This window comes from Streptopelia decaocto, assembly GCF_964273445.1.
Source record: "Streptopelia decaocto genome assembly, chromosome: 2".
Classification (NCBI taxonomy): Eukaryota; Metazoa; Chordata; class Aves; order Columbiformes; family Columbidae; genus Streptopelia; species Streptopelia decaocto.
The window spans coordinates 162,820,722-162,846,638 of record NC_138655.1 but is presented as its reverse complement, the minus strand read 5'-3'; the positions used below and the strand labels follow the sequence as shown (position 1 = coordinate 162,846,638).

Below are 25,917 nucleotides of genomic sequence, written 5' to 3'. Positions count from 1 at the left end.
GGGGCAACGGGCACAGACTGAAACACAGGAGGCTCCATCTAAATATAAGGAGAAACTTGTTTGCTGGGAGGTGCCAGAGCCTGGCCCAGGCTGCCCAGAGCAGGTGTGGAGTCTCCTTCTCTGAGACATTCAAACCCGCCTTGATTGACCTCCGTGATCTGCTCTGGTGACCCTGTGTGATCTGCTCTGGTGACCCTGCGTGATCTGCTCTGGTGACCCTGTGTGATCTGCTCTGGTGACCCTGTGTGATCTGCTCTGGTGACCCTGCGTGAGCCCGTGGGCTGGGGATCTACAGAGGGACCTTCAACCCAACCATCTGTGATTCTGTGGGATTCCTTACCAGCTGGAGGAGTTTTCCGTGTGTCACCCTTTGGGATGCTGATCTCCAGGCTGGCTGTGGGCATCAGACACACTTTGTTGGGGGGTTTTGAGCCCAGATCTGTGTTCAGACTTTGCGCCGGACCATCCGAGAAGTCATGGGTGGGCACGTGGGAACTCCATGAGCCACTTTGACCGCCAAAATCCCTTCATCAGAAGCCAAGTAGCCATATTACAAACTTGGGATGTTCTCAAGTGCGTGCTTGGGGGATTTGATGAAGAGCAAGGGAAAGACATTGTCCACGTCCCTTCTTAGGCCAACGCTAAAGTCGGTTTTAAGTTTTACCTTCAACAAAGTCGTTGTTGTTGGGCTGCTCTGACCATCCTCACGTCTTTCTTTTCCCCCTTTTTGTGGTGTTTGCAGCCAGAGCTTGTGGTGACCAATAACCTCCTGGACTTGCCTCCACCATCCCCTCCAAAACCCAAAACCATCGTCCTCCCACCCAACTGGAAAACAGCTCGAGATCCAGAGGGGAAGATCTACTACTACCACGTGGTGACGAGGTGAGTGTGCTAACGAGGTGAGAGTGTTAATGAGGTGAGCAGGGTAAACAGGTGAGCGTGGTCACGGCTTCAGGGTTGGAGTTTGGGAGCTCAAACAAAGGAATTGGGTGCAAAAGAAATAGATGTTCAACCCTTAGGCACCTGCCGAGGTGCTGCTGGGAGGCTGAGATTGCTCCAGACCTTTTCTTCACACCCATAAATGTGTCCTTGGGATAAAGCCCCTTTTTTTTGGAGCAGAACGATAGCAAATTATTTCCTTATAGACAAAGACTCCAACCAGGTATTGAGTTGTAACAGGGTGTGGTAAGGAGCTCCCCCCCAAAAAATAATCCCACCAAAGCAACATCTTTCTCCCCAGCATCTCGGTCAAGGTGGATTTAGTTCTTTTGGCACCTTCTTTAGTTTCCATTGCTCTGGCAGCACCCGGGGCGCCCCACACGGTGCTGAAATGGCAGAATGAACAGGTGGAGACCTTGCCGTGAATAACCCGGGTTGTTGAACACGTGAGCGTTGTGTGGGTGTCCTGTGTGGACAGGCCTTGGGTGGCACAGGGATCAGCGTGCGGGTTTGTTCTCTAAAATCAAAGGGTTTGTCTTCTCACCCTCCTTTTTTTTTCCACCTTCAAACCTTCGATCTGTTCTGGAGCAAGAAATAGAATTTCCCAGCGTTTTCCCCCCAGCTTCGCCATCAGTTTTGGGAGGTCCCAGGTTTTTGGATCAATATCTATGAACTTAGCTCAAATTTTAGGCTTCTGAAGAGAATTTCTTTCGATTTCCAACTCCATGTGAGGTCTGTATGTGGATTCACCTCTCTAAAGCGTTAAGCCTCAGTATTTTCTTACGAGTCCTGAGTGTCTTGGCGTCAGTTACTGTTCCTCGCAGACATTTCTCTGCATCAACCCATTGTTTCAGTCTCCTGTTGGACTCCGTCCTACCACCTTACACATTGAGAGTTGCACCAGCAGCAGAGCAGGAGACCCTAAAACCTCAGGAATTAAAGGAAAAAAGGGTCAGGTGGGGATTTGTGATTTGTGTTGTGGTTTTTAAGCCCTGCAATGAGACCAGGAGACCCAAGCGAGTGTTCCCCCTTGGCGTGGAATTCCTCCTCCGTGCATCTTCTGCAGCTACACGAGAAGCCACTAATTGCATAGAATTAATCTTTAACTTTTTTGATGCGCACAGGCTGGAAGGTTTATTTCCATCCTTGTTTTAGCTGTAGCTTCCAACAGGACGAGACGCTTTCTTATTTTAAAGTTTCGTTCTACTTAACGATCAAATTAATCGCGATCTGAGCTCAGGGACATTCAACAGTATTTAGAGGATTAAAATGAAGCACGTGGGGCTCCTTGAAATAGTATTTTTCCCCAGTGTGTTCTCAATGGTAAAAAGCCCTGAAGTGGGACAGGGTTTCTCCTCCAGGTCGCCCCTTCGCACCTTGAGGAAATCCAGCCCACTTCTCCCCATCCTTCCCCAGTGTGAAGGTGCTGGGGCTCTTCCCCAAGCAGGCTCTGACGTTTTCTCCCAGCTCATCCTGCAGATGTTCCTTCATGTGCTAAGAAGAGCTCTGACCCTTCATTTAGCCTCTTGTAGTGTATGGATGAGCTTCGCATCATCTTCTCATCCATCCTTCCAGGCTCCTGTGGTTTCTCCCGAGTGTTTGGGGCTGTGTCCTTTCCACCTGGAGCTCAACGCTCGGTTTGAGCAGCATCTCCCATCTTGCCACGCCAGAATCACCGACCTTCTTTATTTCACACCCGCCACAAACTTCCCTTCACCCCACGTTGTCACCAGTGATAGAAAATTGCGCCAATTCCCCTTTTTAAGTCCTTCTCGCTTGGTTCGAGCCTTCTCCAATTCACAGCCTTCTCAAACTCAACATGAACAGCAAGATAGGGCCACATTAAAGAGTTCCGCTGACTGATGGAGACCAGACGTCCCAGTTCATGGGACGGTCAGGTACCTGTTGCTGTCAAGAGGCTGATGGTCCGTCTGTCCATCTGTCTTCCTCCAGGCAAACCCAGTGGGACCCTCCGACCTGGGACAGCCCGGGGGATGACGCCAGCCTGGAACACGAAGCCGAGATGGACCTGGGGACCCCAACGTACGATGAGAACCCCATGAAGGTAAGCGCAGGGTCAGCGAGGGAAAACTTGGCATTAATGGCACAGGGGCTGTTGTTGGGTTCGCTACGGACTTGGGGGGTTGACAGAGAGACAGAAGTGACCTGAGATCAGCCGTAGCAACTGTACCACTGGGATTAAGGGATTAAGGGAGTTTAGTTGTTCTTTCCTTGCCGCTCTGAAATACCTGCTGCCCAGTGGCCGCTGAGGAGCAGCTTCTCCATCCCGCCACCAGGTTTTCTCTTGGTGACAAATACTCAAACAGAGATTTGCGTGGTGCTTTTATCTCCTTGTCCTTCTGGGTTGGGTAGAGACCCTGATGCTCCTTTGCTCTGGGGTTTGGGTGAGCACATGGGGTTATGATGTCCCGCCCTGCATGCCCTACAATGTCACCTTAAAACTGGCCAGAAAAAGAGCTGTGGGAGCAAAGGTTTGTTGGGGGAGCGATTGTGTCGATGTTGGGGTGATACCCGCAGACCCAGCGCTGACTTTGCTGTAGGTACCAAAGGCACCGTCCGTCTTACATCCCCAGGAACATCCCACTGGGATCCCAAGGGTTAACCCAGCCCCCAAAACGCCTCTGAGTCCCTTGGAATTCCTGGAGAGTTTGCTTAAACTACATAATTCACAAATATTTCCCTCCCTGTAAGAAAAAAAGTTAATTAGCAAATGAGGCTGAGGAGGTTTTACTTGTGCAGAGGAATCCAGAAAAGCGTTTTACATGGTATTTTGGCCGTGGGTCGGGATCAGGATCGGGAAAGAACAACAAATATCCCGAATTTGCTGCTTTCTCCAGCGCATTTTGCTTTGCTGGGAAGGGTTCGCCCCTGGCGTCGGTCCCGCTTTATCTGCATTTGGGTTCGGCTTACACATTGTTCTTGAAGGATATCAGCTTGGAAACACGAGAACCTATTTATCCATTTCTCTATTTCTCATTTGATTTATCAATTTATTTATCACTTCCAGGTGAGGTTTTATTAATATGGAATAGCCATAAACTGTGTCCCCACGGAGGGATTTGCTGCCCTGGCTGTACAAGCTGAACCTTAGTGGGAGATATTGGGAAACATTGATGGGAACAACACGGGGAGAAGAAAATCAGGCTTTTCTGAGCGTGAAAATACAGTTTTACTGGTGCTTTATGGCTTGGGAGTCTTTTTCTTATGGGATTTTGGGGGTCTCAGCATTACCCGCAAGGAAAGCTGCTGCTTTTTCAAGTGCAGATTCCAAACCTTTGAGATATAAACGGTGCCGAGGATTTAGGACGATGCTCCAGGGGCTTCATGACCCCCAGAATCCCAATTTTCAGGTGCAAAACTTATCCCAAACCATCCTATATTAACCCCTTTGCCTGACCTTATGACAATGCAGTTCAGAGCTTTAAATCTTCTCCTTCTCAAGTTTGGCTTCTTCCCAGTGGTGGAAACAACACGGAATCCCCCGGTGCCCGCCGCCCCCGCCGCTCCGTTCCCGCCCCGAAATCCCAACCGCATTCCTGACGTGGTTTTTCTTTTCCCCACCCCACACCTTTTCCACAAGGGATTCGACCCCCCGGCATCGCGGCTCCGGCCGCCCAACAGCTGCCGCTGCTATTCCTGGGGCCCGAGGTGCTTTATTTCCATCTCAACCCCTTCCTGAGCATCATCCGCTCCCTCCTGGGTCCCCTCGGAGCCGGTGTCACCGCGGCTGGTGGCAGCGCCGGGCGGCTCGCACGCCACTGATAGTTTTGATGGAAAGGCACAAGAGGCGCATGAAACCGTGCTCGCTGGTTCCCTTTAAAACATGTTTTAAAGCCTGTTTTTCGCCCCTGGGAAAGGAAGATGCATGAGAGGGCAGCTCAGTGAGGCCGGCGGTGCCGCGGGGCTGGATGCTGAAGCTTTTACATCTTTTTAAGGTGGAAAAACTGCACAGGATGTTTGTGTCTCTGCCCGTCGGTTCCTCCCGCAGCTCTTCTGTATTTCCTGCTAAATTGGGCCTCTCGCTCCGCATCCCAAGCTGCTTTTCCCCCCAAAAAACATCTTTTCCAGCCTGTCCATCGCCACCTCCCCTCTGCAGGGGTTTTTCCGTAAAACTTGGAGGCTGATAGATGGGAACAGCAGAATTTTGCTCCTGGTTTTCCCATCTGTCAGCCTCAGCGATATCAGGTTTGGTTTCTCCCCCCATCCCCCAAAAATGCCGTTTGCCTTTTCCACATCACCCCGGCACTTCCCACCATTGTGCCGGGGACACCATGGAGCCTTTCTGCATCTTGCACATTTAATCCCAGCCTTAATCCAACCACGCTGGGCTTTATTTTTGCCTTTACTTCGCGTTTATTTACTCACATCTTTATTTAACCTTTGCGGCGCTTTCCCGCAAGCCCCAAACCCATCTGGTGAAGCGACCTAATTAGCGCTGATAACTTATATTTTAATTAATCCCTCGAGGGCTAAATGAAGTGACCCACATAGAAAATAAGCCCTTGTGGGGAATTAATAGAATTGGGGTGTGCGGGGGCGATGGGGACGGAAGGTGACGGGGCTGGTGACGCCGCAGGGACCCCTCACCGGCTTTTTGATGTCGGTCCCTGAGCTTTGATGTGCGGGACAGCCCTGGGCAATAAAACTTGTGATTTAAGCTCCAGCTTAATGGGATTTTGCAGTTTTGCCCTCCAGCCTCAGGGTTTGGAAAGGGTTGGGCTGGATCCTGCTTGTTTCACTGTTAAATACTTGTAAAAAATCTCTTCTTTTTTTTAAAATTAATTTGGGGTTGATACCCAGGAGAACAGGCACAAATTCGGATCTAAAATTCATGGGCTGAATAAAGGAGTTTTGCTCAAACAGCCCCCAGAGCAGGGTCAGGATTGTGCCCCCCCGGCCGGCGTGGATTTGGCCCTAAAAATCATCGTTAGGCTTTAACGTAATGATAATTGGGTGGGAAGGGGATGATCGGCTGCTTTGCTTCTCACTCCTCCCCAGAAAAGGTAATAACCCCCCCAAAAAACTGGCCCGACTCGCCAATGGAGGACGGGGATCAAACTGGGAAGTGGACTGGGATCAGACTGGCGATTGTACTGGGATCAGGCTGGGAAGTGGACTGGGATCAAACTGGGAAGAGTGCTGGGATCATACTGGGAAATGTGCTGGGACTGGGCTGGGAAGTGGACTGGGATTAGGTTGGGAAGTGGACTGGGATCAGGATGGGACTGTACTGGGAATCCTGCCAGTGAGGACCATACCAGTGCTGGGCTGGGCAGCAAACTGGGACCAAACTGGGAAGCGTGCCTGGGTTGGGAAACACACCAGGACTAACTGGGAGGCACACCAGGACTAAACTGGGAAGAGCACCAGGACTAACTGGGAGGTGCACCAGGACTAACTGGGAAGAGGACCAGGACTAACTGGGAGGTGCACCAGGACTAACTGGGAAGAGGACCAGGACTAACTGGGAGGTGCACCAGGACTAACTGGGAAGCTGGCTGGGCCCCCCTTGCTGTGGGGCAGGAACGATGTCCCCAGGGTGGGGACAGGGATGGGGACAGTCCCAGGCACCATCTCACAGCCTTTTATTCCCTTTCATTGCTTTTTATTTTCTTTCATTTCCTTTTCTTCCCTTTTATTTCCCTTTATTCCCTTTCCTTCCCTTTTATTCCCTTTCATTTCCTTCTGTTTCCTTTTATTCCCTTTCATTCCCTTTTATTCCCTTTAATTTCCTTCTATTTCCTTTTATTCTCTTTTGTTTCCTTTTATATGATTTCCTTTGATTCCCCTTTATTTCCTTTGATTCCCTTTTACTTCATTTTATTCCCTTTAATTTCCTTCAATTTCCTTTTATTCCCTTTCCTTTTATTCAATTTTATTCCCTTTTATTTCCTTTTATTCCTTTCCATTCCCTTTCGTTTCCTTCTATTTCCTTTTATTCCCTTTCATTTCATTTCCTTTTCTATAATTTCCTTTGATTCCCTTTTATTTCCCTTCATTTCCTTTTATTCCGTTTCATTTCCTTTCATTTCCTTTCATTCCCTTTTATTCCCTTTCACTTCCTTCTGTTTCCTTTTATTCCCTTTCATTTCTTTTCATTCCCTTTATTTTCCTTTTATATAATTTCCTTTGATTCCCCTTTATTTCCTTTGATTCCCCTTTATTTCCTTTGATTCCCTTTTATTTCCCTTCATTCCCTTTCATTTCCTTTTATTCCCTTTTCTTTCCCTTTTATTCCCTTTCATTATTTCCTATTATTCCCTTTTACTTCCTTTTATTCCCTTTCATTTCCCATTTATTCCCTTTCCTTCCCAGTCTTCCAAGAAAGCCAAGACGGCCGAAGCCGACACATCCAGCGAACTGGCCAAGAAGAGCAAGGAGGTGTTCAGGAAAGAGGTTGGTGTCCCCAACGTCCCCAGTGTCCCCAATGTCCCCAACGTCCCCAGGGTGGCGGAACCGTCACCGTCCCACCCCAGTGACACCACCCGGGGCGTCAACCCCGGGCGGACGATCCCTCTGCGTGGAGGCGGCTCCACCCCGGGGGTGCCGGGGACGCCGAGGTGGCCCCTTGGGGACGTGTCACCCGCCCGGGGAGGGGACGGGGTGCCAATGAGGCGGGTTGGTGACGCGGGTCGCTGTCCCCGGCGCAGATGTCGCAGTTCATCGTGCAGTGCCTGAACCCCTATCGCAAACCCGACTGCAAGGTGGGGCGCATCACCACCACCGAGGACTTCAAACACCTGGCGCGCAAGGTGACGCTGACGGTGACGGGAAACGGGGGGGGACGATGGCGAAAAACGGGGGGAATGGGAGCAGATAGTTGGGGAATATCTGGGGAATAATAGCAAATATTTGGGGAAAGTTTGGAGCATATTTGGGGAATGGTTGGAGAGAATATTTGGGGAATAATAAGAAATGGTTGGGGAATAATAGTAAAATCGCTTGGGGAATAGTTGGAAATATTTGGGGAATAATAGAAAATATTTAGCGAATATTAGGAAATATTTGGGGAGTAAGCACCAAATAGTGTAAGGAGTGATAGGGAATATTTGGCAATAATAGGAATATTTTGGCAATAATACCAGATATTTGGGGAATAATAGAAAAAACCCTCGTGGGGAGTAGTTGGGGAATAATAGGAAATATTTGGGGAATAGTAGCAAAATATCTTGGGGAATAGTTGGGGGATAATAGCAAATATTAGGGAAATATTTGGAGAATAGTAGCGGAATAGTTTAGGGAATAATACCAAATGTTTTGGGGATATTTGGAGAATATTTGGGGAATAACAGCCACTGTTTGGGGGGTAATAGTGAAGTATCCTGGGGAATCAAGACTGGGATGATTTGGGATAACGGGTGATACTCCCGCCCCGCAGCTGACCCACGGCGTCATGAACAAGGAGCTGAAATACTGCAAGAACCCGGAGGATCTGGAGTGCAACGAGAACGTCAAGCACAAGACCAAGGAATACATCAAGAAATACATGCAGAAATTCGGGGCCATCTACAAACCCAAAGAGGACACGGACCTGGAGTGACCCCCCCGGATCCACCAGGAATCGCCCTTTGCCACCACCAACCTGTGAATTTATTATTATTAATTATTATTATTATTATTATTTTTTCAAAAGAAAAAAAAAAAGAAGAGAAACTTCTGTTCCCTACAGCGTGAGGCGGTTTGTGCTGCCGGGGGCGACACGAAGAGAAAATTGGGCTTCGTTAAGCTAGGTTTTGCTAAACCGGGTTTTGCTAAGCCAGGCTTTGCTAAGCCCAGCTTTGCTAAGCCCGGCTTTGTTAAAACAGGTTTTACTAAGCCAGGTTTTATTAAGCTGGGCTTTGCTAAACCAGGTTTTGCTAAGCCTGGCTTTGCTAAACCAGGTTTTGCTAAGCCTGGCTTTGCTAAACCAGGTTTTACAAAGCCGGGTTTTATTAAGCCAGGTTTTGCTAAGCCTGGCTTTGCTATACCAGGTTTTACTAAGCTGGGTTTTGCTAAACCAGGTTTTGCTAAGCCAGGCTTTGCTAAACCAGGTTTTACTAAGCCGGGTTTTGCTAAGCCGGGCTTTGCTAAGCCTGGCTTTGCTATACCAGGTTTTACTAAGCTGGGTTTTGCTAAGCCAGGCTTTGCTAAACCAGGTTTTACTAAGCTGGGTTTTGCTAAGCCGGGCTTTGCTAAGCCAGGCTTTGCTAAGCCGGGCTTTTTCCGGCTCCTCAACCCCGGCGGTGCTGTCAGACGCACCCCGTGCGTCACCAAGCTCTGTATTATATTTTAACGTATATGTGAATATATTGATAATTTTGGGTTTTGTTTCGTTCTGTTTTGTTTTCCCGCTTTTAGCCCAAGCCGAGCCGATCCCACGGGAACACTTTGTAATGATAGTTTTGGGGTTATTTTTTGTTGTTTCCGGTTGTTTCCCTGGTTTTATTTTTTGGGTTCCGCGAGGTTTAATCCGTTTTCATGTAAATACTGCGGAGCGGGGCTGCCCCCGGGTTTCTGGCGGGCCTCGCGCCATGTTGATAAGATTGATTTTACTGCTTAAATCATTTTACTTTATCCAATTTTTACGGAACTTTTTATGTAAAAAAAAAAAAAATTAAAAAAAAGAAAAAAACAAATAAAAGAAAAATGACAAAAAATCAACACCAGGAAGAGGTTTCGGGGTGAAGCGGCTCAGCCTGTGGGTGCCCGCCTGTGTTTGGGGGTTAAAATGGCTCTTTTCTGTCACACGGTGCCACCTGTTGCTGGGGGTGTCACCCCCACCCAGGCCCACCCGCCCCCCCCACTGTCCTTATGGGTGAGGGACACACGGACACACAAGGACACACATCCTGGGGACATGCACTTGGGGACACATGGACATGTGGGGACACACAGACACATGGGGACAGACATCCCAGGGACACGTGGACCCCTGAGGACACACGTACTGGGGACAAACACACACACTAGTGGGGACACACGGACCCCCAAGGACGCCGTCGTGGGGACACACAGACACGTAAGGACACACATCGTGGGGACGCGTGGTTGAGGGGACACATGGACACCTGAGGACACACATCCTGGCAACACATGCTTCGGGGACACACGGACACCTGGGGACACACGGACACCTGCGGACACATCCCAGGGACGCCCAGGAACACGCATCATGGTGACGTGTGGCTGAGGGAACACACGGACACCCAAAGACACGTCCTGGGGACACATGGGCCCCAGAGGACACACAGACACACTTGCGGGGACAGACGGACACCCAAGGACACATCCTGGGGACACACGGACACGTGGGGACCCACATCCCAGGGACACATGGACACCTGACGACACACATCGCTGAGGGGACACACGGACACCCAAGGACACATCCTGGGGACACACGGACACCCGAACACACGCACCTTGGGGATGTGCACTTGGGGACGCAAGGACACCTGAGGACACACATCTTGGTGACACACAAGTGACACGTTTAATGCACCCACCCAGGGACCAGCCGTGTCCCCCAGTGTCCCACCCTCTGTCACCCACCCCGACACCCCTAAAAAAGTACAAAACCCACTTAAAAAAGAAACAGGATCATTGGCAGGAAAAAGCGGGAACCACCCGGCACCCGCGTCCCGGTGTCCCTGTGTCCCCAAAGCCTTGGGGACCCGGGGTCACACAGCAGAGGTGACGTCCGAGCCTTGGGGACCCGTGGTCACCGGGCGCAGCTGATGTCCCCGTGTCCCCCCGGACTCCAGCAGCCGCTCCAGCTCCTCCTGCCGCTGCGGTGACACCGCGCCGAGGGGGTGGCCCTGGGGGTGGGGGGCTGGGGTGGGGATGGAGGGGTCAGGGGTGACACCCCGAGTCTTCACCAGAGGTGTCACCAGCTCCTGGGGGGTGTGGGTGCTCCCCCATCTCTTTGGGTGCTACCTGGGGTGTAGGTGCTCCCCAAATCCCAGCCAGGTGCCTCCTGACCCCCCTTTGGGTGCTCCCTGGGTCATGGGTGCTCCCCAAAACCATCCGGATGCTCCCAAACACCATTTGGTTGCTCCCCAGGGCATGGGTGCTCCTCAGCCCCACCGAGGTGAACCCCAAGGTAGGGATGATCCCTGGTTGGGGGACCATGTGGGTGTTCCCTGGGGTGTGAGGTGCTCCCCAACCTCATATGGGTGCTCCCCAGACCATGGTGACACCCCAAACCCGCGTGGGTGCTCCCCAGGCTGTGGTGACACCCCAAGCCCACATGGGTTCTTCCTGGAGCACCCCAACCCCATGTGGGTGCTCCCTAGACTCTGATGACACCCCCAAACCCACATGGGTGCTCCCCAGGCTGTGGTGACACCCCCAAACCCATGTGGGTGCTCCCTAGAGCACAGTGACACCCCCAAACCCACTTGGGTGCTCCCCAGGCTGTGGTGACACCCCAAGCCCACATGGGTTCTTCCTAGAGCACCCCAACCCCATGTGGGTGCTCCCTAGACCATGGTGACACCCCCAAACCCACATGGGTGCTCCCCAGGCCATGGTGACACCCCCAAACCCACATGGGTGCTCCCCAGCCTGTGGTGACACCCCAACCCCATGTGGATGCTCCCTAGAGCACAGTGACACCCCAAACCCCACATGGATGCTCCCCAGGCCATGGTGACACCCCCAAACCCATATGGGTGCTCCTTTGGCCATGGTGACACCCCAACCCCACATGGGTGCTCCTTAGCGCACCCCAACCCCATCCAGTTGCTCCCTGTGGGCAGATGCACCCCAACCCCCCCACCCATGACCGCGGGTGCTCCCCAACCCATCCCAGTGACACCAGGGGACAAAACCCCTCCACCCTGAACCCCCAAACCCATCGCTGGGTGCTCACCCTTGCCGGGCGGGTGAGGCTCCTGCAGCCCGGGGGTGTCCAGGAAGACCCCGCTGTCACTCTGCAGCTTCTCCCCGTCGGGTGACGTCCCCGTGTCCCCCGCCCGCGCCTTGGCCAGCTGCTGCTTCTGCCTGCACGTGTGCCAGCTGCCGCGGGGCCCGCGCGGCGTCACCGCCGTGTCACCGGGGTGTCCCCCCGCCCCGCCGCCCCCCCCAGAACATACCACTTGAAGGCCACGTAGGCCAGGAGTCCCACCACCACGGCGGCCAGCAGCGAGCAGTACACGGGGATGATGTCCCTGCCGGTGGCCTCGGGAGGCGGCGGCGCGAATTTGGGGGTGGCGGGTGACGCGGCCCCTGTTGTCACCGGCGCCCCGGGGGGGTCGGTGCACGGTGGGGCTGTGGGGACAACGGGAGGTTCCCCCGCAGGGTTACGGGAGCCCCAAGCTGTGCCTCAGTTTCCCCGCGGCGCTGGGAGGGGTTGGGGGGGGTGTACTCACTGTGGGTGTCCGTGTGGCCGCAGGGCTCGGTGACAGTGGGGGGACAGGGGGTGCGGCACCCCCCGCAACACCCCGGCACCTGTGGGCACAACCGGCCTCAGTTTCCCCACTTGATACTGCACAGGACCCCCCCCAAGTGTCCCCATCGAAGTCACATGGTGTCCACAACACAGCGCGGTGGGGGGTGGTTTGGGGGCTGCAGCACCCTGGGGGGTGTGGGGGGGGGTTCATCTTCCCAATAACTGCAGTTCCCCCCAGTTGGGGTAACTGGGGGGGTGATGGGGGGTCAGCACTGATTGTGCCCCAGGGGGGTTAAATACAATAGGGATGAAAAAATAATGGATGGGAAGAAGAAAAAAAGAAGAAAAGAAGAAGAAAAAAAGAAGAAAAAAGAAGAAAAAAGAAGAAAAGAAGAAAAAAAGAAGAAAAGAAGAAGAAATAAATAAGAAAAAAGAAGAAAAGAAGAAAAAAGAAGTAAAAAAAAAAAAAAAAGCCCAACCCCCCAAAACGAAAATAAATTGGAAAAAAAAAAAACAAAACCCAAACAAAAATTAAAAAGTAAATAATCAACTGGAAAATAAACGTGAAATAATCTACGTTGAAATGAAAAGAAATGAAAGAATGCGAAACGAGGTGAAATGAAATAAAGTGAAATGAAAGGAAAATATAGTGAAATAAAGTGAAATAAAGGGGAAAAAGTGAAAAAAAAAAGAAGAAAACAAAAAAAATGAAGTAAAATTAAATGTAAGAAAAAATAAAGGAAATAAAATAAACCAAAATGAACCCAAATAAGCCAAAGTAAAACAAAACAAAAGCAATAAAATAAAGCGAAGCGCGGGGAGGTGAACGGGAGCCCCGCGGGGAACGGGCGGCCCGGCGGGTGCGGAGCGGCGGGGAGACCCGACCCGGGCCCGGTTGGTCCCACCCCCGTCCCGCCCGGTCCCGTCCCATCCCGGTCCCGTCCCGCACCGGGCAGAGCAGCAGCAGCAGCAGCGGCGGCAGCGCCGGGACCCGCAGCCCCGGGACCCGCAGTCCCGGGCGGCCCCGCCGCATCGCGGAGACCCCGGCCCGGCCCCGGGACCCGCCCGCTCCGAGCCGAGCCGAACCGCTCCGAGTTCCTCCGATCCCTTCCGAACCGCTCCGGTTCCGCTGCGGTTCGGGGCCGCTCGGTCCGATCCGGCTCCGCTCGGCTCCGCTCGGCTCGTTCCGATCCGCCTCGGCCGGGCTGGGCGCGGCTCGCCCCGGGCTGGGCAGGGCGGGGCGCTTCGCTATTGGCTGCGAGCGGCGGGACGGGGCGGGGCCCCGCGCGTAGCCACGCCCCTCTGGGCTCGGCGGGGCTCGGGTCCGCTTCGGGTGGGACTCGGCTCTGTAAGGTCCCCGGTTCGGGTCCCGCTGCGGAGCAGCCCGACTGCGACCGGACTGGCCCAAACTGGGAGCGGGCACGCTGGGGGACCGAGGTGACGGTGTGGCCCCCCCGCCGCATTCCCACGGCCTGTCCCGGGGGCAAAAGAGGCTGGAAGTGGGAGAAGTGGCTTTATTGACCTCCGAATAGGGGGTGCAGCACCCCGGAGTGGGTGCAGGATGCTGGCGTGGGACCCCAGCACGGGTGCAGGGTCTTGGTGTGAGTGCTGGGTCTCAGCATGGGTGCAGCATCCCGGTGTGGGTGCAGAGCCCCAAAGTAGGTGCAGAACCCCAGAATGGGTGCAGCATCAGGGTGGGTGCAGGATCGTGGTGTGGGTGCAGGATGCTGCCGTGGGACCCCAGCATGGGTGCAGGGGCTCAGCAGCACCTCGGTGTGGGTGTAGGGGCTTGCTGGGGGTCTAGCACCCCACATGGATGCAGGACTCTGGTGTGGGACACCAGCACAGGCGCAGCACCCCAGAATAGGTGCAGAACCCCAGAATTGGGGGGGGGGGGGGGGGTGTGCAGCACCCTGGTGTGGGGGCTGTGAGACCCCAGCTTGGCTGCTGTGTCTGTGCACGGGGGCAGCACCTCGGAGTGGGGGGGTTCAGCACCCTGATGTAGCTGCAGCACCCCTGTATGGAGGGGGTGCAGCACCCCAGACTGGGTGCAGAACCCTGAAATGAGTGCAGCATCAGGGTGGGTGCAGCATCTTGGTGTGGGTGCAGGGTCTTGACACGGGCGCAGCACCCCAGGGTGGGTGCAGGACTCCAGTCTGGGGGGGTGCAGCACCCTGGCGGCTCCCCACTCTCTCCCCTACCAGCCGCGGACGGGGTGCCAGAGCTCCACCACCTTCCCCCCAGCGTGGACGTAGTAGACGGGGTGCATGGCGGCCGTGGCGCAGGCCTGCGGAGGGAGGGGTGCTGAGCTGCGTGTGGTGGGACATGGTGGGACGTGGCGGGACGGGTACTCACGTGGAAGGGGATGAGAGCCAGGACGCTGCCCACCGGGAACCGCTCGAAGTCCAACGGCCCATCCACGGCTTCCACCTGCCCGTGCTCCTGTGTCAGCCCCACCAGCCTGCGGGGACACGGCACACGGAGTCACAGAGGGTTGGAAGGGCCCTGGAAAGCTCATCCAGTGCAATCCCCCCATGGAGCAGGAACACCCAGCTGAGGTTACACAGGAAGGTGTCCAGGGGGTTGGAATGTCTGCACAGAAGGAGACTCCACAACGCCCTGGGCAGCCTGGGCCAGGCTCTGCCACCCTCACCCCAAACAAGTTGCTTCTCATCTTTCAGTGGAACCTCCTGTGTTCCAGTTTGCACCCATTGCCCCTTGTCCTGTCACTGGTTGTCACCAGAAGAGCCTGGCTCCATCCTCCTGACACTCCCCCTTTCCATATTGATCCCCAGCAATGAGTCCCCCCTCAATCTCCTCTTGTCCAGCTCCAGAGCCCCAGCTCCCTCAGCCTTTCCTCACACGGGAGATGCTCCACTCCCTCCAGCATCTTGGTGGCTGCGCTGGACTCTCTGCAGCAGTTCCCTGTCCTGCTGGAACTGAGGGGCCACAACTGGACACAAGATTCCAGGTGTGGTCTCCCCAGGGCAGAGCAGAGGGGCAGGAGAACCTCTCTGACCTACTGACCACCCCCTTCTAACCCACCCCAGGTACCATTGGCTTCCTGGCCACAAGGGCCCAGTGCTGGCTCATGGTCACCCTGCTGTCCCCAGGACCCCCAGCTCCCTTTCCCCTACACTGCTCTCCAACAGGTCATTCCCCAACTTACACTGGAACCTGGGGTTGTTCCTGCCCAGATACAAGACTGTGTTCCAGTTTGCACCCACTGCCCCTTGTCCTGTCACTGGTTGTCACCCAGAAGAGCCTGGCTCCATCCTCCTGACACTCCCCCTTTCCATATTGATCACCATTGATTAGGTCGCCCCTCAGTGTCCTCTTGTCCAGCTCCAGAGCCCCAGCTCCCTCAGCCTTTCCTCCCACGGGGGATGCTCCACTCCCTCCAGCATCTTCATCCCCACGTCCCCACCTGCATCCCCGCTCTCACCGCAGCTCCGGGTGCCCCTCGATGGCCGCGCAGCCCCCGGGTGCCCGCGGGCCGTGCAGGCTGAGGGCGGCCCAGCCGCAGTCCAGCAGCAGCTGGTTGCGATGGGGATAGTGAGCGATGACCCTGGTGAGGACGCGGATGGCGACGTCCTCGGGGCGGCACGAGCCCAGCTGGGTCTGCTGCAGGTCTGTGGGGCGCAATTTGGGGTGCGTCGCAACGGTCGGGAGGATAAGAGCGAGTATTTGGGGGAATAACAGCAAATATTAGGGGATAATGTTTTGGGGAACACTTGGGCAATAACAGAAAATATTTGGGGAATGTTTGTGGAATAATAGAAAATAGCTTGGGGAATAATGGAAAATATTTGGGGAATAATAGCAAATATTTGGGGAATAATAGCAAAATGTTTCGGGACTAACAGCAAAATATTTTGGGGAATATCTGGGAAGTAATAGCAAAATAGCTTGGGGAATAGCTGGAAAATATTTAGGGGATAATAGCAAATATTTGGGGAGTAACCGCAAAATAGTGTGAGGAATGACAGGGAATATTTGGGAAATGTTTGGGGAATAATAGCAAAATAGTTTGCAGAACAGTGGTGAGTATTAGAAGGAACGATAGCAAAGTAGTTTGGGGAATAATAGTCAATATTTGGGGAATAACAGCAAAATGATTTGAGGAGTAATAGGAAATATTTGGGGAAAAATAGGAAATATTTGGGAATAGTAGCAAAACATCTTGGGGGATAATGGCAAATATTAGGGGAATATTTGGGGAATAATTGCAGGATAGCTTGGGGAATCCTAACAACAGAAGGTTGGGGAATATTTGGGTGGCAGGTGCGCGGGTTGGGGTGCATCCCACCCTGGGAGGGGGTCACGGGGGGTTTTTGGGGTTCCTGAGCTGCTCACCATAGAACAGGTAGTTGCCCGGGTGCAGCTCGGTGAGCTGGGCCATCTCTGGCACCGGGTGGCTGCAGGACGGCGTGGAGCCCATGCTGGCCTGGGGACACGGGACGCCCGCCCGCCGCAGCCTGCGGGACAGGGGACACCCCGAGTGATGGGGACACGGCTGCGGGGACATCGCCGCCCCAGGGACCGCGGGAGATGGAGCAGAGGGGGGTCCAACACCCTTGGGTGCCACAGAAATGGGATCAGAGGTGGTTCCATCACTCTTGGGTGCCACAGAAACAGGACCAGAGGTGAGTCCATCACCCTTGGGTGCCACAGGACCAGAAGGAGGTCCGTCACCCTTGGGTGCCACAGAAACAGGACCAGAGGTGGGTCCATCACCCTTGGGTGCCACAGAAACAGGATCAGAGGTGGTTCCATCACCCTTGGGTGCCACAGGACCAGAAGAAGGTCCAGGACCCTTGGGTGCCACAGAAACAGGACCAGATGTGGGTCCATCACCCTTGGGTGCTACAGAAACAGGATCAGAGGTGGGTCCATCACCCTTAGGTGCCACAGAAACAGGATCAGAGGTGGGTCCATCATCCTTGGGTGCCACAGGACCAGAAGAAGGTCCCATCACCCTTGGGAACCACAGGACCAGAAGAAGGTCTGTCACCCTTGGGTGCCACAGAAACAGGACCAGATGTGGGTCCATCACCCTTGGGTGCCACAGAACCAGAAGAAGGTCCAGGACCCTTGGGTGCCACAGAAACAGGACCAGATGTGGTTCCATCACCCTTGGGTGCCACAGAAACAGGATCAGAGGTGGGTCCATCACCCTTAGGTGCCACAGAAACAGGATCAGAGGTGGGTCCATCATCCTTGGGAGCCACAGGACCAGAAGAAGGTCCCATCACCCTTGGGAACCACAGGACCAGAAGAAGGTCCGTCACCCTTGGGTGCCACAGAAACAGGATCAGAGGTGGTTCCATCACCCTTGGGAACCACAGGACCAGAAGAAGGTCTGTCACCCTTGGGTGCCATAGGACCACAGGTGATTCCATCACCCTTGGGAGCCACAGGACCAGAAGAAGGTCCAGGACCCTTGGGTGCCACAGAAACAGGACCAGATGTGGTTCCATCACCCTTGGGTGCCACAGAAACAGGATCAGAGGTGGGTCCATCACCCTTGGGAACCACAGGACCAGAAGAAGGTCCCATCACCCTTGGGAACCACAGGACCAGAAGAAGGTCCGTCACCCTTGGGTGGCACAGAAACAGGATCAGAGGTGGTTCCATCACCCTTGGGTGCCACAGAAACAGGACCAGATGTGGGTCCATCACCCTTGGGTGCCACAGGACCACAGGTGATTCCATCACCCTTGGGAGCCACAGGACCAGAAGAAGGTCCAGAACCCTTGGGTGCCACAGAAACAGGACGAGATGTGGTTCCATCACCCTTAGGTGCCACAGAAACAGGATCAGAGGTGGGTCCATCATCTTTGGGTGCCACAGGACCAGAAGAAGGTCCCATCACCCTTGGGAACCACAGGAACAGAAGAAGGTCTGTCACCCTTGGGTGCCACAGAAACAGGACCAGAGGTGGGTCCATCACCCTTGGGTGCCACAGAAACAGGACCAGAGGTGGTTCCATCACCCTTGGGTGCCACAGAAACAGGACCAGAGGTGGGTCCATCACCCTCGGGTGCCACAGAACCAGAAGAAGGTCCAGGACCCTTGGGTGCCACAGAAACAGGACCAGATGTGGTTCCATCACCCTTGGGTGCCACAGAAACAGGATCAGAGGTGGGTCCATCACCCTTGGGAACCACAGGACCAGAAGAAGGTCCCATCGCCCTTGGGAACCACAGGACCAGAAGAAGGTCCGTCACCCTTGGGTGGCACAGAAACAGGATCAGAGGTGGTTCCATCACCCTTGGGTGCCACAGAAACAGGATCAGAGGTGGTTCCATCACCCTTGGGTGCCACAGAAACAGGACCAGAGGTGGGTCCATCACCCTTGGGTGCCACAGGACCAGAAGAAGGTCTGTCACCCTTGGGTGCCACAGAAACAGGATCAGAGGTGGTTCCATCACCCTTGGGTGCCACAGAAACAGGACCAGATGTGGTTCCATCACCCTTGGGTGCCACAGAAACAGGACCAGATGTGGATCCATCACCCTTGGGTGCCACAGGACCAGATGTGGTTCCATCGCCCTTGGGAACCACAGAAACAGGATGAGATGTGGGTCCATCACCCTTGGGTGCCACAAGAGGTCCCCCTACGTGTGCCAAATATCTACCCCCATGAGCCATAGATCCCCCCAATGTGCCCAGAAGCCCCCATATGTGCTCAGTCGCCAGCTTAAGTGCACCAGAACACCCCCAGATGTGCCCAGTACCCCCAGATGTGCCAGAGCATCCCCCAGATATGCCTGTGACCCTCAGATAGGTGTCCCAGGACACCCCTAAATATGCCTTAGACCCTCCCCATGTCCCATGGCACCCCCAGGTGTGCCTGTGACCCTCCCAGATGTGCCCAAGTACCCCAGATGTGTCACCCCCTCCCCTCCCTGTCCCCCCACGATCTGTAGAGTCCATCAAGGCATTGGGGGGGGTCACATCAACACCCAATTTTTGGGGGGGGGGGCAGCAGTTTTTCCCTTATGCCTTAGTTTCCCCACCACCAAACCAGCTGAGGTGGGACCAGAGACCCCCAGGAGGTGTCCCCAGGGGACCAGGTCCCTGTGCACATGGGATGGGGGTCCCAGGGGATTTGGGGCTCCAGGGGGTCGCCCTCACCCATCAGGAACCATCCGGCAGCATTTCCCTCCAAGACGCCAAACAAAAGGGTGACAAAGGCGGCGGGGGACAATAACAGAGGTCACAACCCATCACCAAACCCACATCAAAGGTGAACGGAGCCACCAGCATCCTCCTGCTCCCCGGGGAGCGGGGGGGGTGTCAATTTTATGGGGGTGATTTACATTTACAACCAGGTTTTTATGGGGGTGGGGGGTGACACTCACGCGGTGACAAAGTCGAGCACGGCGGTGGCGGTGGCCCTGGCGATGGCTTGGACGGCGGGGACATCGCGGCAGCCGTAGGTGTCCCCGCAGTGAGCGTAGACCCCCACCAGTGTCACCTCCCCCGGGGCATCCTCGGCGATGGCCCGAGCCAGGGACAAGGCCCCCGGGTCCTGGGGGCGCACGCCGGCTATGGGGGGACACACATTTGGGGGATATGGGGGGATTTGGGGAGGGGGTTGATGCCCCGTGTTGGGGGGATGAGGGGTTGGGGTTGGACGTGTGGGGCATCCCGGTGGGGGTAACAATGGGATTTTGGGGGGGGGGGGGGTTTAAATGTCCCATTATGGGGGATTTGGGGTCGCTTTTACCCCATGGAGCATCCTGGGGAATTAAAAATGGGATTTTATTTGGGGGGGCCTTAAATGTCCCATTATGGGGGTTTTGGGCCATCATGGAGCATCCTGGGGGGTAAAAATAGGATTTAATTTGGGGGGGCCTTAAATGTCCCATTATGGGGGTTTTGGGCCATCATGGAGCATCCTAGGGGTAAAAATGGGATTTAATTTGGGGGGGCCTTAAATGTCCCATTATGGGGGTTTTAGGCCATCATGGAGCATCCTGGGGGGGTAAAAATGGGATTTTGGGACTTTTGGGGGGTTAAATGTCCCATTGTGGGGGATTTGGGGTCAACTGTGTCCCATGGAGCATCCTGGGGGGGGTAAAAATATTGTATTATTTAGGGGTGGTTGAGATGGGCCATTATGGGGGTTTTGGGGCACCATGGAGCATCCTGGGGGAGTAAAAATGGGATTTAATTGGGGGGGGTTAAATGTCTCATAATGGGGTTTTGGGCCACCACGGAGCATCCTGGGGGGTAAAAATGGGATTTAATTTGGGGGGTGGGGGGGGTAAATGTCCCATAGGGGGGTTTTGGGGCACCATGGAGCATCCTGGGGGAGTAAAAATAGGATTTAATTTGGGGGGGGTTAAATATCCCATAATGGGGTTTTGGGCCACCATGGAGCATCCTGAGGGAGTAAAAATGGGATTTAATTTGGGGTGGGGGTTAAATGTCCCATAGGGGGGATTTGGGCCATCATGGAGCATCCTGGGGGGTAAAAATGGGATTTAATTTGAGGGGGGGGTAAATGTCCCATAGGGGGGATTTGGGCCACCTTCACCCCATGGAGCATCCTAGTGGGAGGGTGTCTTACATGCTCCATCCTCATTGAGATGATGGGTCTGGGAGGGGGGACTTGGACCATCCTTGGGGGGTATGGATGAAAACACCCGTGGGGAAGACATGTGACGCCCCATCTCTGCACCCCCCACACTGGGGGGGTTATTGTTTGGGGTGGGGGGGGGTCACCTACCCCTGCCATTGCCGCAGTCGAGCTTGAGCCAGACGAGCCAGCGCTTTGGGGGGGTCAGCGGGCGCTGGCGCAGAAGGGCCAGGGCCTGGGGGGCGTCGAGGAGGATCTGGAAGCTGCGGAGGCGCTGGGCCAGGGCGGCGCACTCGTCCAGCCGCCCCCCCGGCAGCGGGAACGCGTACAGGATGTCGTCGAAGCCCCCGGCCGCGAAGAAGCGCGCCTCGGCCAGCGTGGACACCGCGATGCCGCGGCGGCTGCCGCCCGTGGCCAGCGCCGCCCCTTCGCTGGGGAACGCGGTGAGGGGCGGGGGGTGCGGGGGTGATGGGGGCGAGAAGTGGGGGGGTGACTGGGGGATGGTGGGAGGGGTGCGGGGAGGATGCTGGGGGGATGAGGGGGGGAAGATGGGGGGAAGATGGAGGGAAGATGGGGACAACATGGGGGGAAGATGGGGAGATGATGGGGGAAGATTTGGAGAAGATGGGAGGATGTTGGGAAGAAGATGGGGGGAAGATGGGGGGAAGATGGAGGGAAGATGGGGATAAGATGGGAGGAAGATGGGAGGAAGATGGGAGGAAGATGGGAGGAAGATGATGGGGGGAAGATGATGGGGGGAAGATGATGGGGGGAAGATGGGGGGAAGATAGATGGGGGGAAGATAGATGGGGGGAAGATAGATGGGGGGAAGATGGAGAGAAGATGGGGAAAAATGGGGGCAAGATGGAGGGAATATGGAGAGAAGATGGGGATAAGATGGGAGGAAGATGGGAGGAAGATGATGGAGGGAAGATGGGGGGAAGATAGATAGATGGGGGGAAGATAGATGTGGGGAAGATAGGGAAAGATGGGCAGAAGATGAGGGAAGATAGGGATAAGACGGGAGAAAGATGGGGAGAAGATGGAGGGAAGATGGGGAGAAGATGGGGAGAAGATGGGGAGAAGATGGGGAGAAGACGAGGGGATGTTGGGAAGAAGATGGGGGGAAGATGGGGAGATGATGGAGGGAAGATGGGGGAAAGAGGGGGGAAAGTTGGAGGTAATATGGAGAGAAGATGGGGGGAAGATGGGAGGAAGATGGGAGGAAGATGACAGGGGAAGATGGGGAGAAGACGGGGAGAAGACGGGGGGATGTTGGGAAGAAGATGGGGGGAAGATGGGGAGATGATAAGATGGGAGGAAGATGATGGAGGGAAGATGGGGGGAAGATGGGGGAAGATTGGGGGAAGATAGATAGATGGGGGGAAGATAGATGGGGAAGATAGGGATAAGATGGGAGAAAGATGGAGGGAAGATGGGGAGAAGATGGGGAGAAGATGGGGAGAAGATGGGGAGAAGATGGGGAGAAGATGGGGAGAAGATGGAGGGAAGATGAGGGGAAGATGGAGAGAAGATGGGGAAAAATAGGGCAAGATGGAGGGAATATGGAGAGAAGATGGGGATAAGATGGGAGGAAGATGGGAGGAAGATGATGGAGGGAAGATGGGGGGAAGACTGGGGGAAGATTGGGGGAAGATAGCTAGATAGGGGGAAGATGGATGGGGAGAAGATAGATGGGGAGAAGATAGGGAAAGATGGGGGGAAGATGGGGAGAAGATGGGAGGAAGATGGAGAGAAGATCATGGAGGGAAGATGGAGGGAAGATAGAGGGAAGATGGGGAGAAGACGGGGGGAAGATGGGAGGGATACTGGGGAGATGATGGGGGGATGATTGGGAGGATGACTGGGGGGATGCTGGGGGAATACTCAGGGAGGATGGTGGGATACTTGGGGGAAGATGGGGGGATGCTGGGAGGATACCGGGGGATGATGGCTGGATGGGGGTGTAGAAGTTGGCGGGACATTGGGGAGGGAGGTGGGGGGAAGATGAGGAGATACTGGGGGGAAGGTTTGGGAACGGATACTGGGAGGATGCTGGGGGGATGCTGGGGGGGATGTTGGTGGGGATGATTGGGGAAGATAGGGAGGATGTGGGATGCTTGGGGGGATACTGGGAGGATGCTGGAAGATGCTGGGGGATGTTGGGGGGATGCTGGGGGGGATGTTGGGGGATGCTGAGGGGATGCTGGAGGATTATGGGGCGATGCTGCGGGGATGCTGGGGGATGTTGGGAGACGTTGGGGGATGCAGGGGGCGGTGCTGGGGGATGTTGGGGGGATGCTGGGGGGGATGCTGGGGGGGATGCTGGGGGATGTTGGGGGGGATGCTGGGGGGATGCTGGGGGGATGCTGGGGGGATGCTGGGGGGGATGTTGGGGGATGCTGGGGGGGATGCTGGGAGGATGCTTGGGGGGATGCTGGGGGGATGTTGGGGGATGCTGGGGGGATGCTGGGGGGATGCTGGGGGGATGCTGGATGATGTTGGGAAGATGCTGGGGGGATGCTGGGGGATGTTGGAGGATGCTGGGGGATGCTGGGGGGGATGCTGGGGGGATGCTGGGGGATGCTGGGGGGGGTGGTGGGGGATGCTGGGGGGATGCTGGGAGGGATGCTGGGGGGGACGCTGGGGGGGATGCTGGAGGGGATGCTGGAGGGGATGCTGGGGAGATGCTGGGGGGGAAGTTGGGGGATGCTGAGGGGATGCTGGAGGATTATGGGGCGATGCTGGGGGATGCTGGGGGGATGCTGGGGGGGATGCTGGGGGGGATGCTGGGGAGATGCTGGGGGGGATGCTGGGGGGGATGCTGAGGGGGATGCCGAGGGGATGTTGTGGGGGATGTTGTGGGGGATGTTGTGGGGTTCTGGGGGACACACTCACAGCGTTTTGTGCGTTTTGACGTGGGGGCGCAGGCGGACGCCCAGGGCCCGGCAGCGCTCCCGCATGCGCTCGGCGTTGTGCCGCAGCGTGGCCTGGTCCAGGGCCAGCGCCGGGGTGGGCACCTGCTCCAGGGGGGCTCCCAGCCACCTGCTGCTGCTGCGATGGGGACACACCTGCCCTGCACCCACTGTCCCCCCAAAAACCTGCACCCACCATGCACCCCTCAAAAAAACCCCTGCACCCACTCTGGACTCATCCTGCACCCACCCCCATGGGGACAGAGGTGGTTGGGATGGGGGGCTGGGGGGGTTGAGTCCCCTACGGGACCCAAAGCGAGGGGTGGTTTGGGTCACCTGGGACTGGAGCACTGGGAACAGGGACAAGTGGGAGAGGGACAAATGGGACTGGGGTATATGGGACGTGGTCACCAGAACTGGGAAATCTGAGCCCCTGTAGGACTGGGATGCGTGGAATAGGGACATATGGGACTGGGAAACGGGAGAGGGACACCTGGGTCACAGGCACTGGGAACAGGGACACCTGGAACTGGGACACATGGGACTGGACACCTGGGAGAGGGACAAATAGGACTGGGATATATGGGACAGGGACACCTGGAACTGGGAAACCTGAGTCCCCATAGGACTGGGACACATGGAATAGGGACAATATGGGACTGGGAAACTGGGGAGTGGGACATCTGGGACGGGGACATGCTGGACCACCTGGGCCCAGGACATGGAGACAGGGACATGTGTCCAAGCCCAGCTGGGACGGGGACACCCGGACCCTCCATCGATGGCACCTCAGTGTCCCCACCGCCACCCGGGGCACCCACCACGAGGCCGTCCGGGTGTCACCCCGAGCACCCAGCCCTGCCCACCTGTCTGTCTGTCCGTCCATCTGTCTGTCCTGCGCTGCGGCTGCTCCCGGCTCAGCGTTGGTGGCTCTGGTGTCCCCGCTCCACGTGACGCCGTGGGCACCCGCAGCCTTGGCTGGGGACAGAGGTCGCTGCCGGCCGGGGGGCCCCCGGGGGGTGGCAGGAGCAGGGGAGGACACGGGCACTGCGGCTGGGGACAGCACGGGGACAGCCCGCCCGCTCCACGGGGACAGCGGCCGCCCATGGAGTCCCGTGCCCGTGGGGGATGCTCCATGTGCCCGGGGCTGCCGAGACCTCCCGGGCTGGTGACACGTGGGTGCGCGGCTGCTGAGACCTGGCATGCTCGTGACACGTGGGGACAGGGCTGCTGAGGGCGCACGTGCTCGTGACACGTGTGTGTGTGGTTGTTGAGAGCCTGGCTGTCCCCACGCTTGTGACGGGGGGACACACGGCTGCTGAGACCCCCCACTCGTGACATGGGGGCACACAGCTACTGAGACCCCCCCCCGCGCTCGTGACATGGGGACACACGGCCGCTGAGACCCCCACACTTGTGACATGGGGACACACGGCTGCTGAGACCCCCCCCCTACTCGTGACATGGGGGCACACAGCTACTGAGACCCCCCCCCCGCACTCGTGACATGGGGACACATGGCCACTGAGACCCCCCCACTCGTGACATGGCGACACATGGCTGCTGAGACCCCCCCACTCGTGACATGGGGACACACGGCTGCTGAGACCCCCCCCTCCCCCCCGACTCGTGACATGGGGACACATGGCTGCTGAGACCCCCCCACACTTGTGACATGGGGACACATGGCTGCTGAGACCCACCCCCCACTTGTGACATGGGGACACACGGCTGCTGAGACCCCCCCACTCGTGACATGGGGGCACATGGCCGCTGAGACCCCCCCACTCGTGACATGGGGGCACATGGCCGCTGAGACCGCCCACACTCGTGACATGGGGACACATGGCTGCTGAGACCCCCCCACTCGTGACATGGGGACACACGGCTGCTGAGACCCCCCCCCCCCCACACTCGTGACATGGGGACACATGGCTGCTGAGACACTCCACACTTGTGACATGGGGACACACGGCTGCTGAGACCCCCCACACTTGTGACATGGGGGCACACACCGCTGAGACCACCCACACTCTTGACATGGGGACACACGGCTGCTGAGACACTCCACACTTGTGACA

General features: G+C 56.1%; 3 protein-coding genes across 3 annotated transcripts in view; 1 reads left to right on the top strand and 2 right to left on the bottom strand.

Annotated features, from left to right (window-relative positions):
- SETD2 (SET domain containing 2, histone lysine methyltransferase) overlaps nt 1-8,508 on the top strand; it is a gene marked incomplete at its 5' end in the record, with an annotated part of 51,949 nt that extends 43,441 nt beyond the window's left edge. Inside the window, 5 exons of the mRNA XM_082044632.1 lie at nt 743-882; nt 2,893-3,004; nt 7,276-7,356; nt 7,611-7,712; nt 8,339-8,508. Coding sequence (XP_081900758.1) covers nt 743-882; nt 2,893-3,004; nt 7,276-7,356; nt 7,611-7,712; nt 8,339-8,500 — 597 coding nt within the window. The 3' untranslated portion in view covers nt 8,501-8,508. The remainder of the gene's footprint in view (nt 1-742; nt 883-2,892; nt 3,005-7,275; nt 7,357-7,610; nt 7,713-8,338) is intronic.
- Nucleotides 8,509-10,126: 1,618 nt separating this feature from the next.
- On the bottom strand, nt 10,127-13,953 carry LOC309435890 (uncharacterized protein; the record flags this gene model as incomplete). Its single annotated transcript, XM_082044631.1, has 6 exons — nt 10,127-10,771; nt 11,813-11,958; nt 12,036-12,210; nt 12,312-12,390; nt 13,281-13,824; nt 13,916-13,953. The coding sequence occupies 6 exons, from the start codon at nt 13,951-13,953 to the stop codon at nt 10,620-10,622; spliced, it is 1,134 nt and encodes a 377-aa protein (XP_081900757.1). The 3' UTR covers nt 10,127-10,619.
- A 575-nt stretch (nt 13,954-14,528) lies between these two features.
- LOC309435889 (D-serine dehydratase-like) lies at nt 14,529-25,301 on the bottom strand (the record flags this gene model as incomplete). The annotated part of the gene is made up of 8 exons (XM_082044630.1): nt 14,529-14,618; nt 14,687-14,792; nt 15,777-15,963; nt 16,688-16,809; nt 19,699-19,885; nt 21,072-21,352; nt 23,820-24,022; nt 25,293-25,301. The coding sequence occupies 8 exons, from the start codon at nt 25,299-25,301 to the stop codon at nt 14,529-14,531; spliced, it is 1,185 nt and encodes a 394-aa protein (XP_081900756.1).
- Between the last annotated feature and the right edge of the window lie 616 nt (nt 25,302-25,917).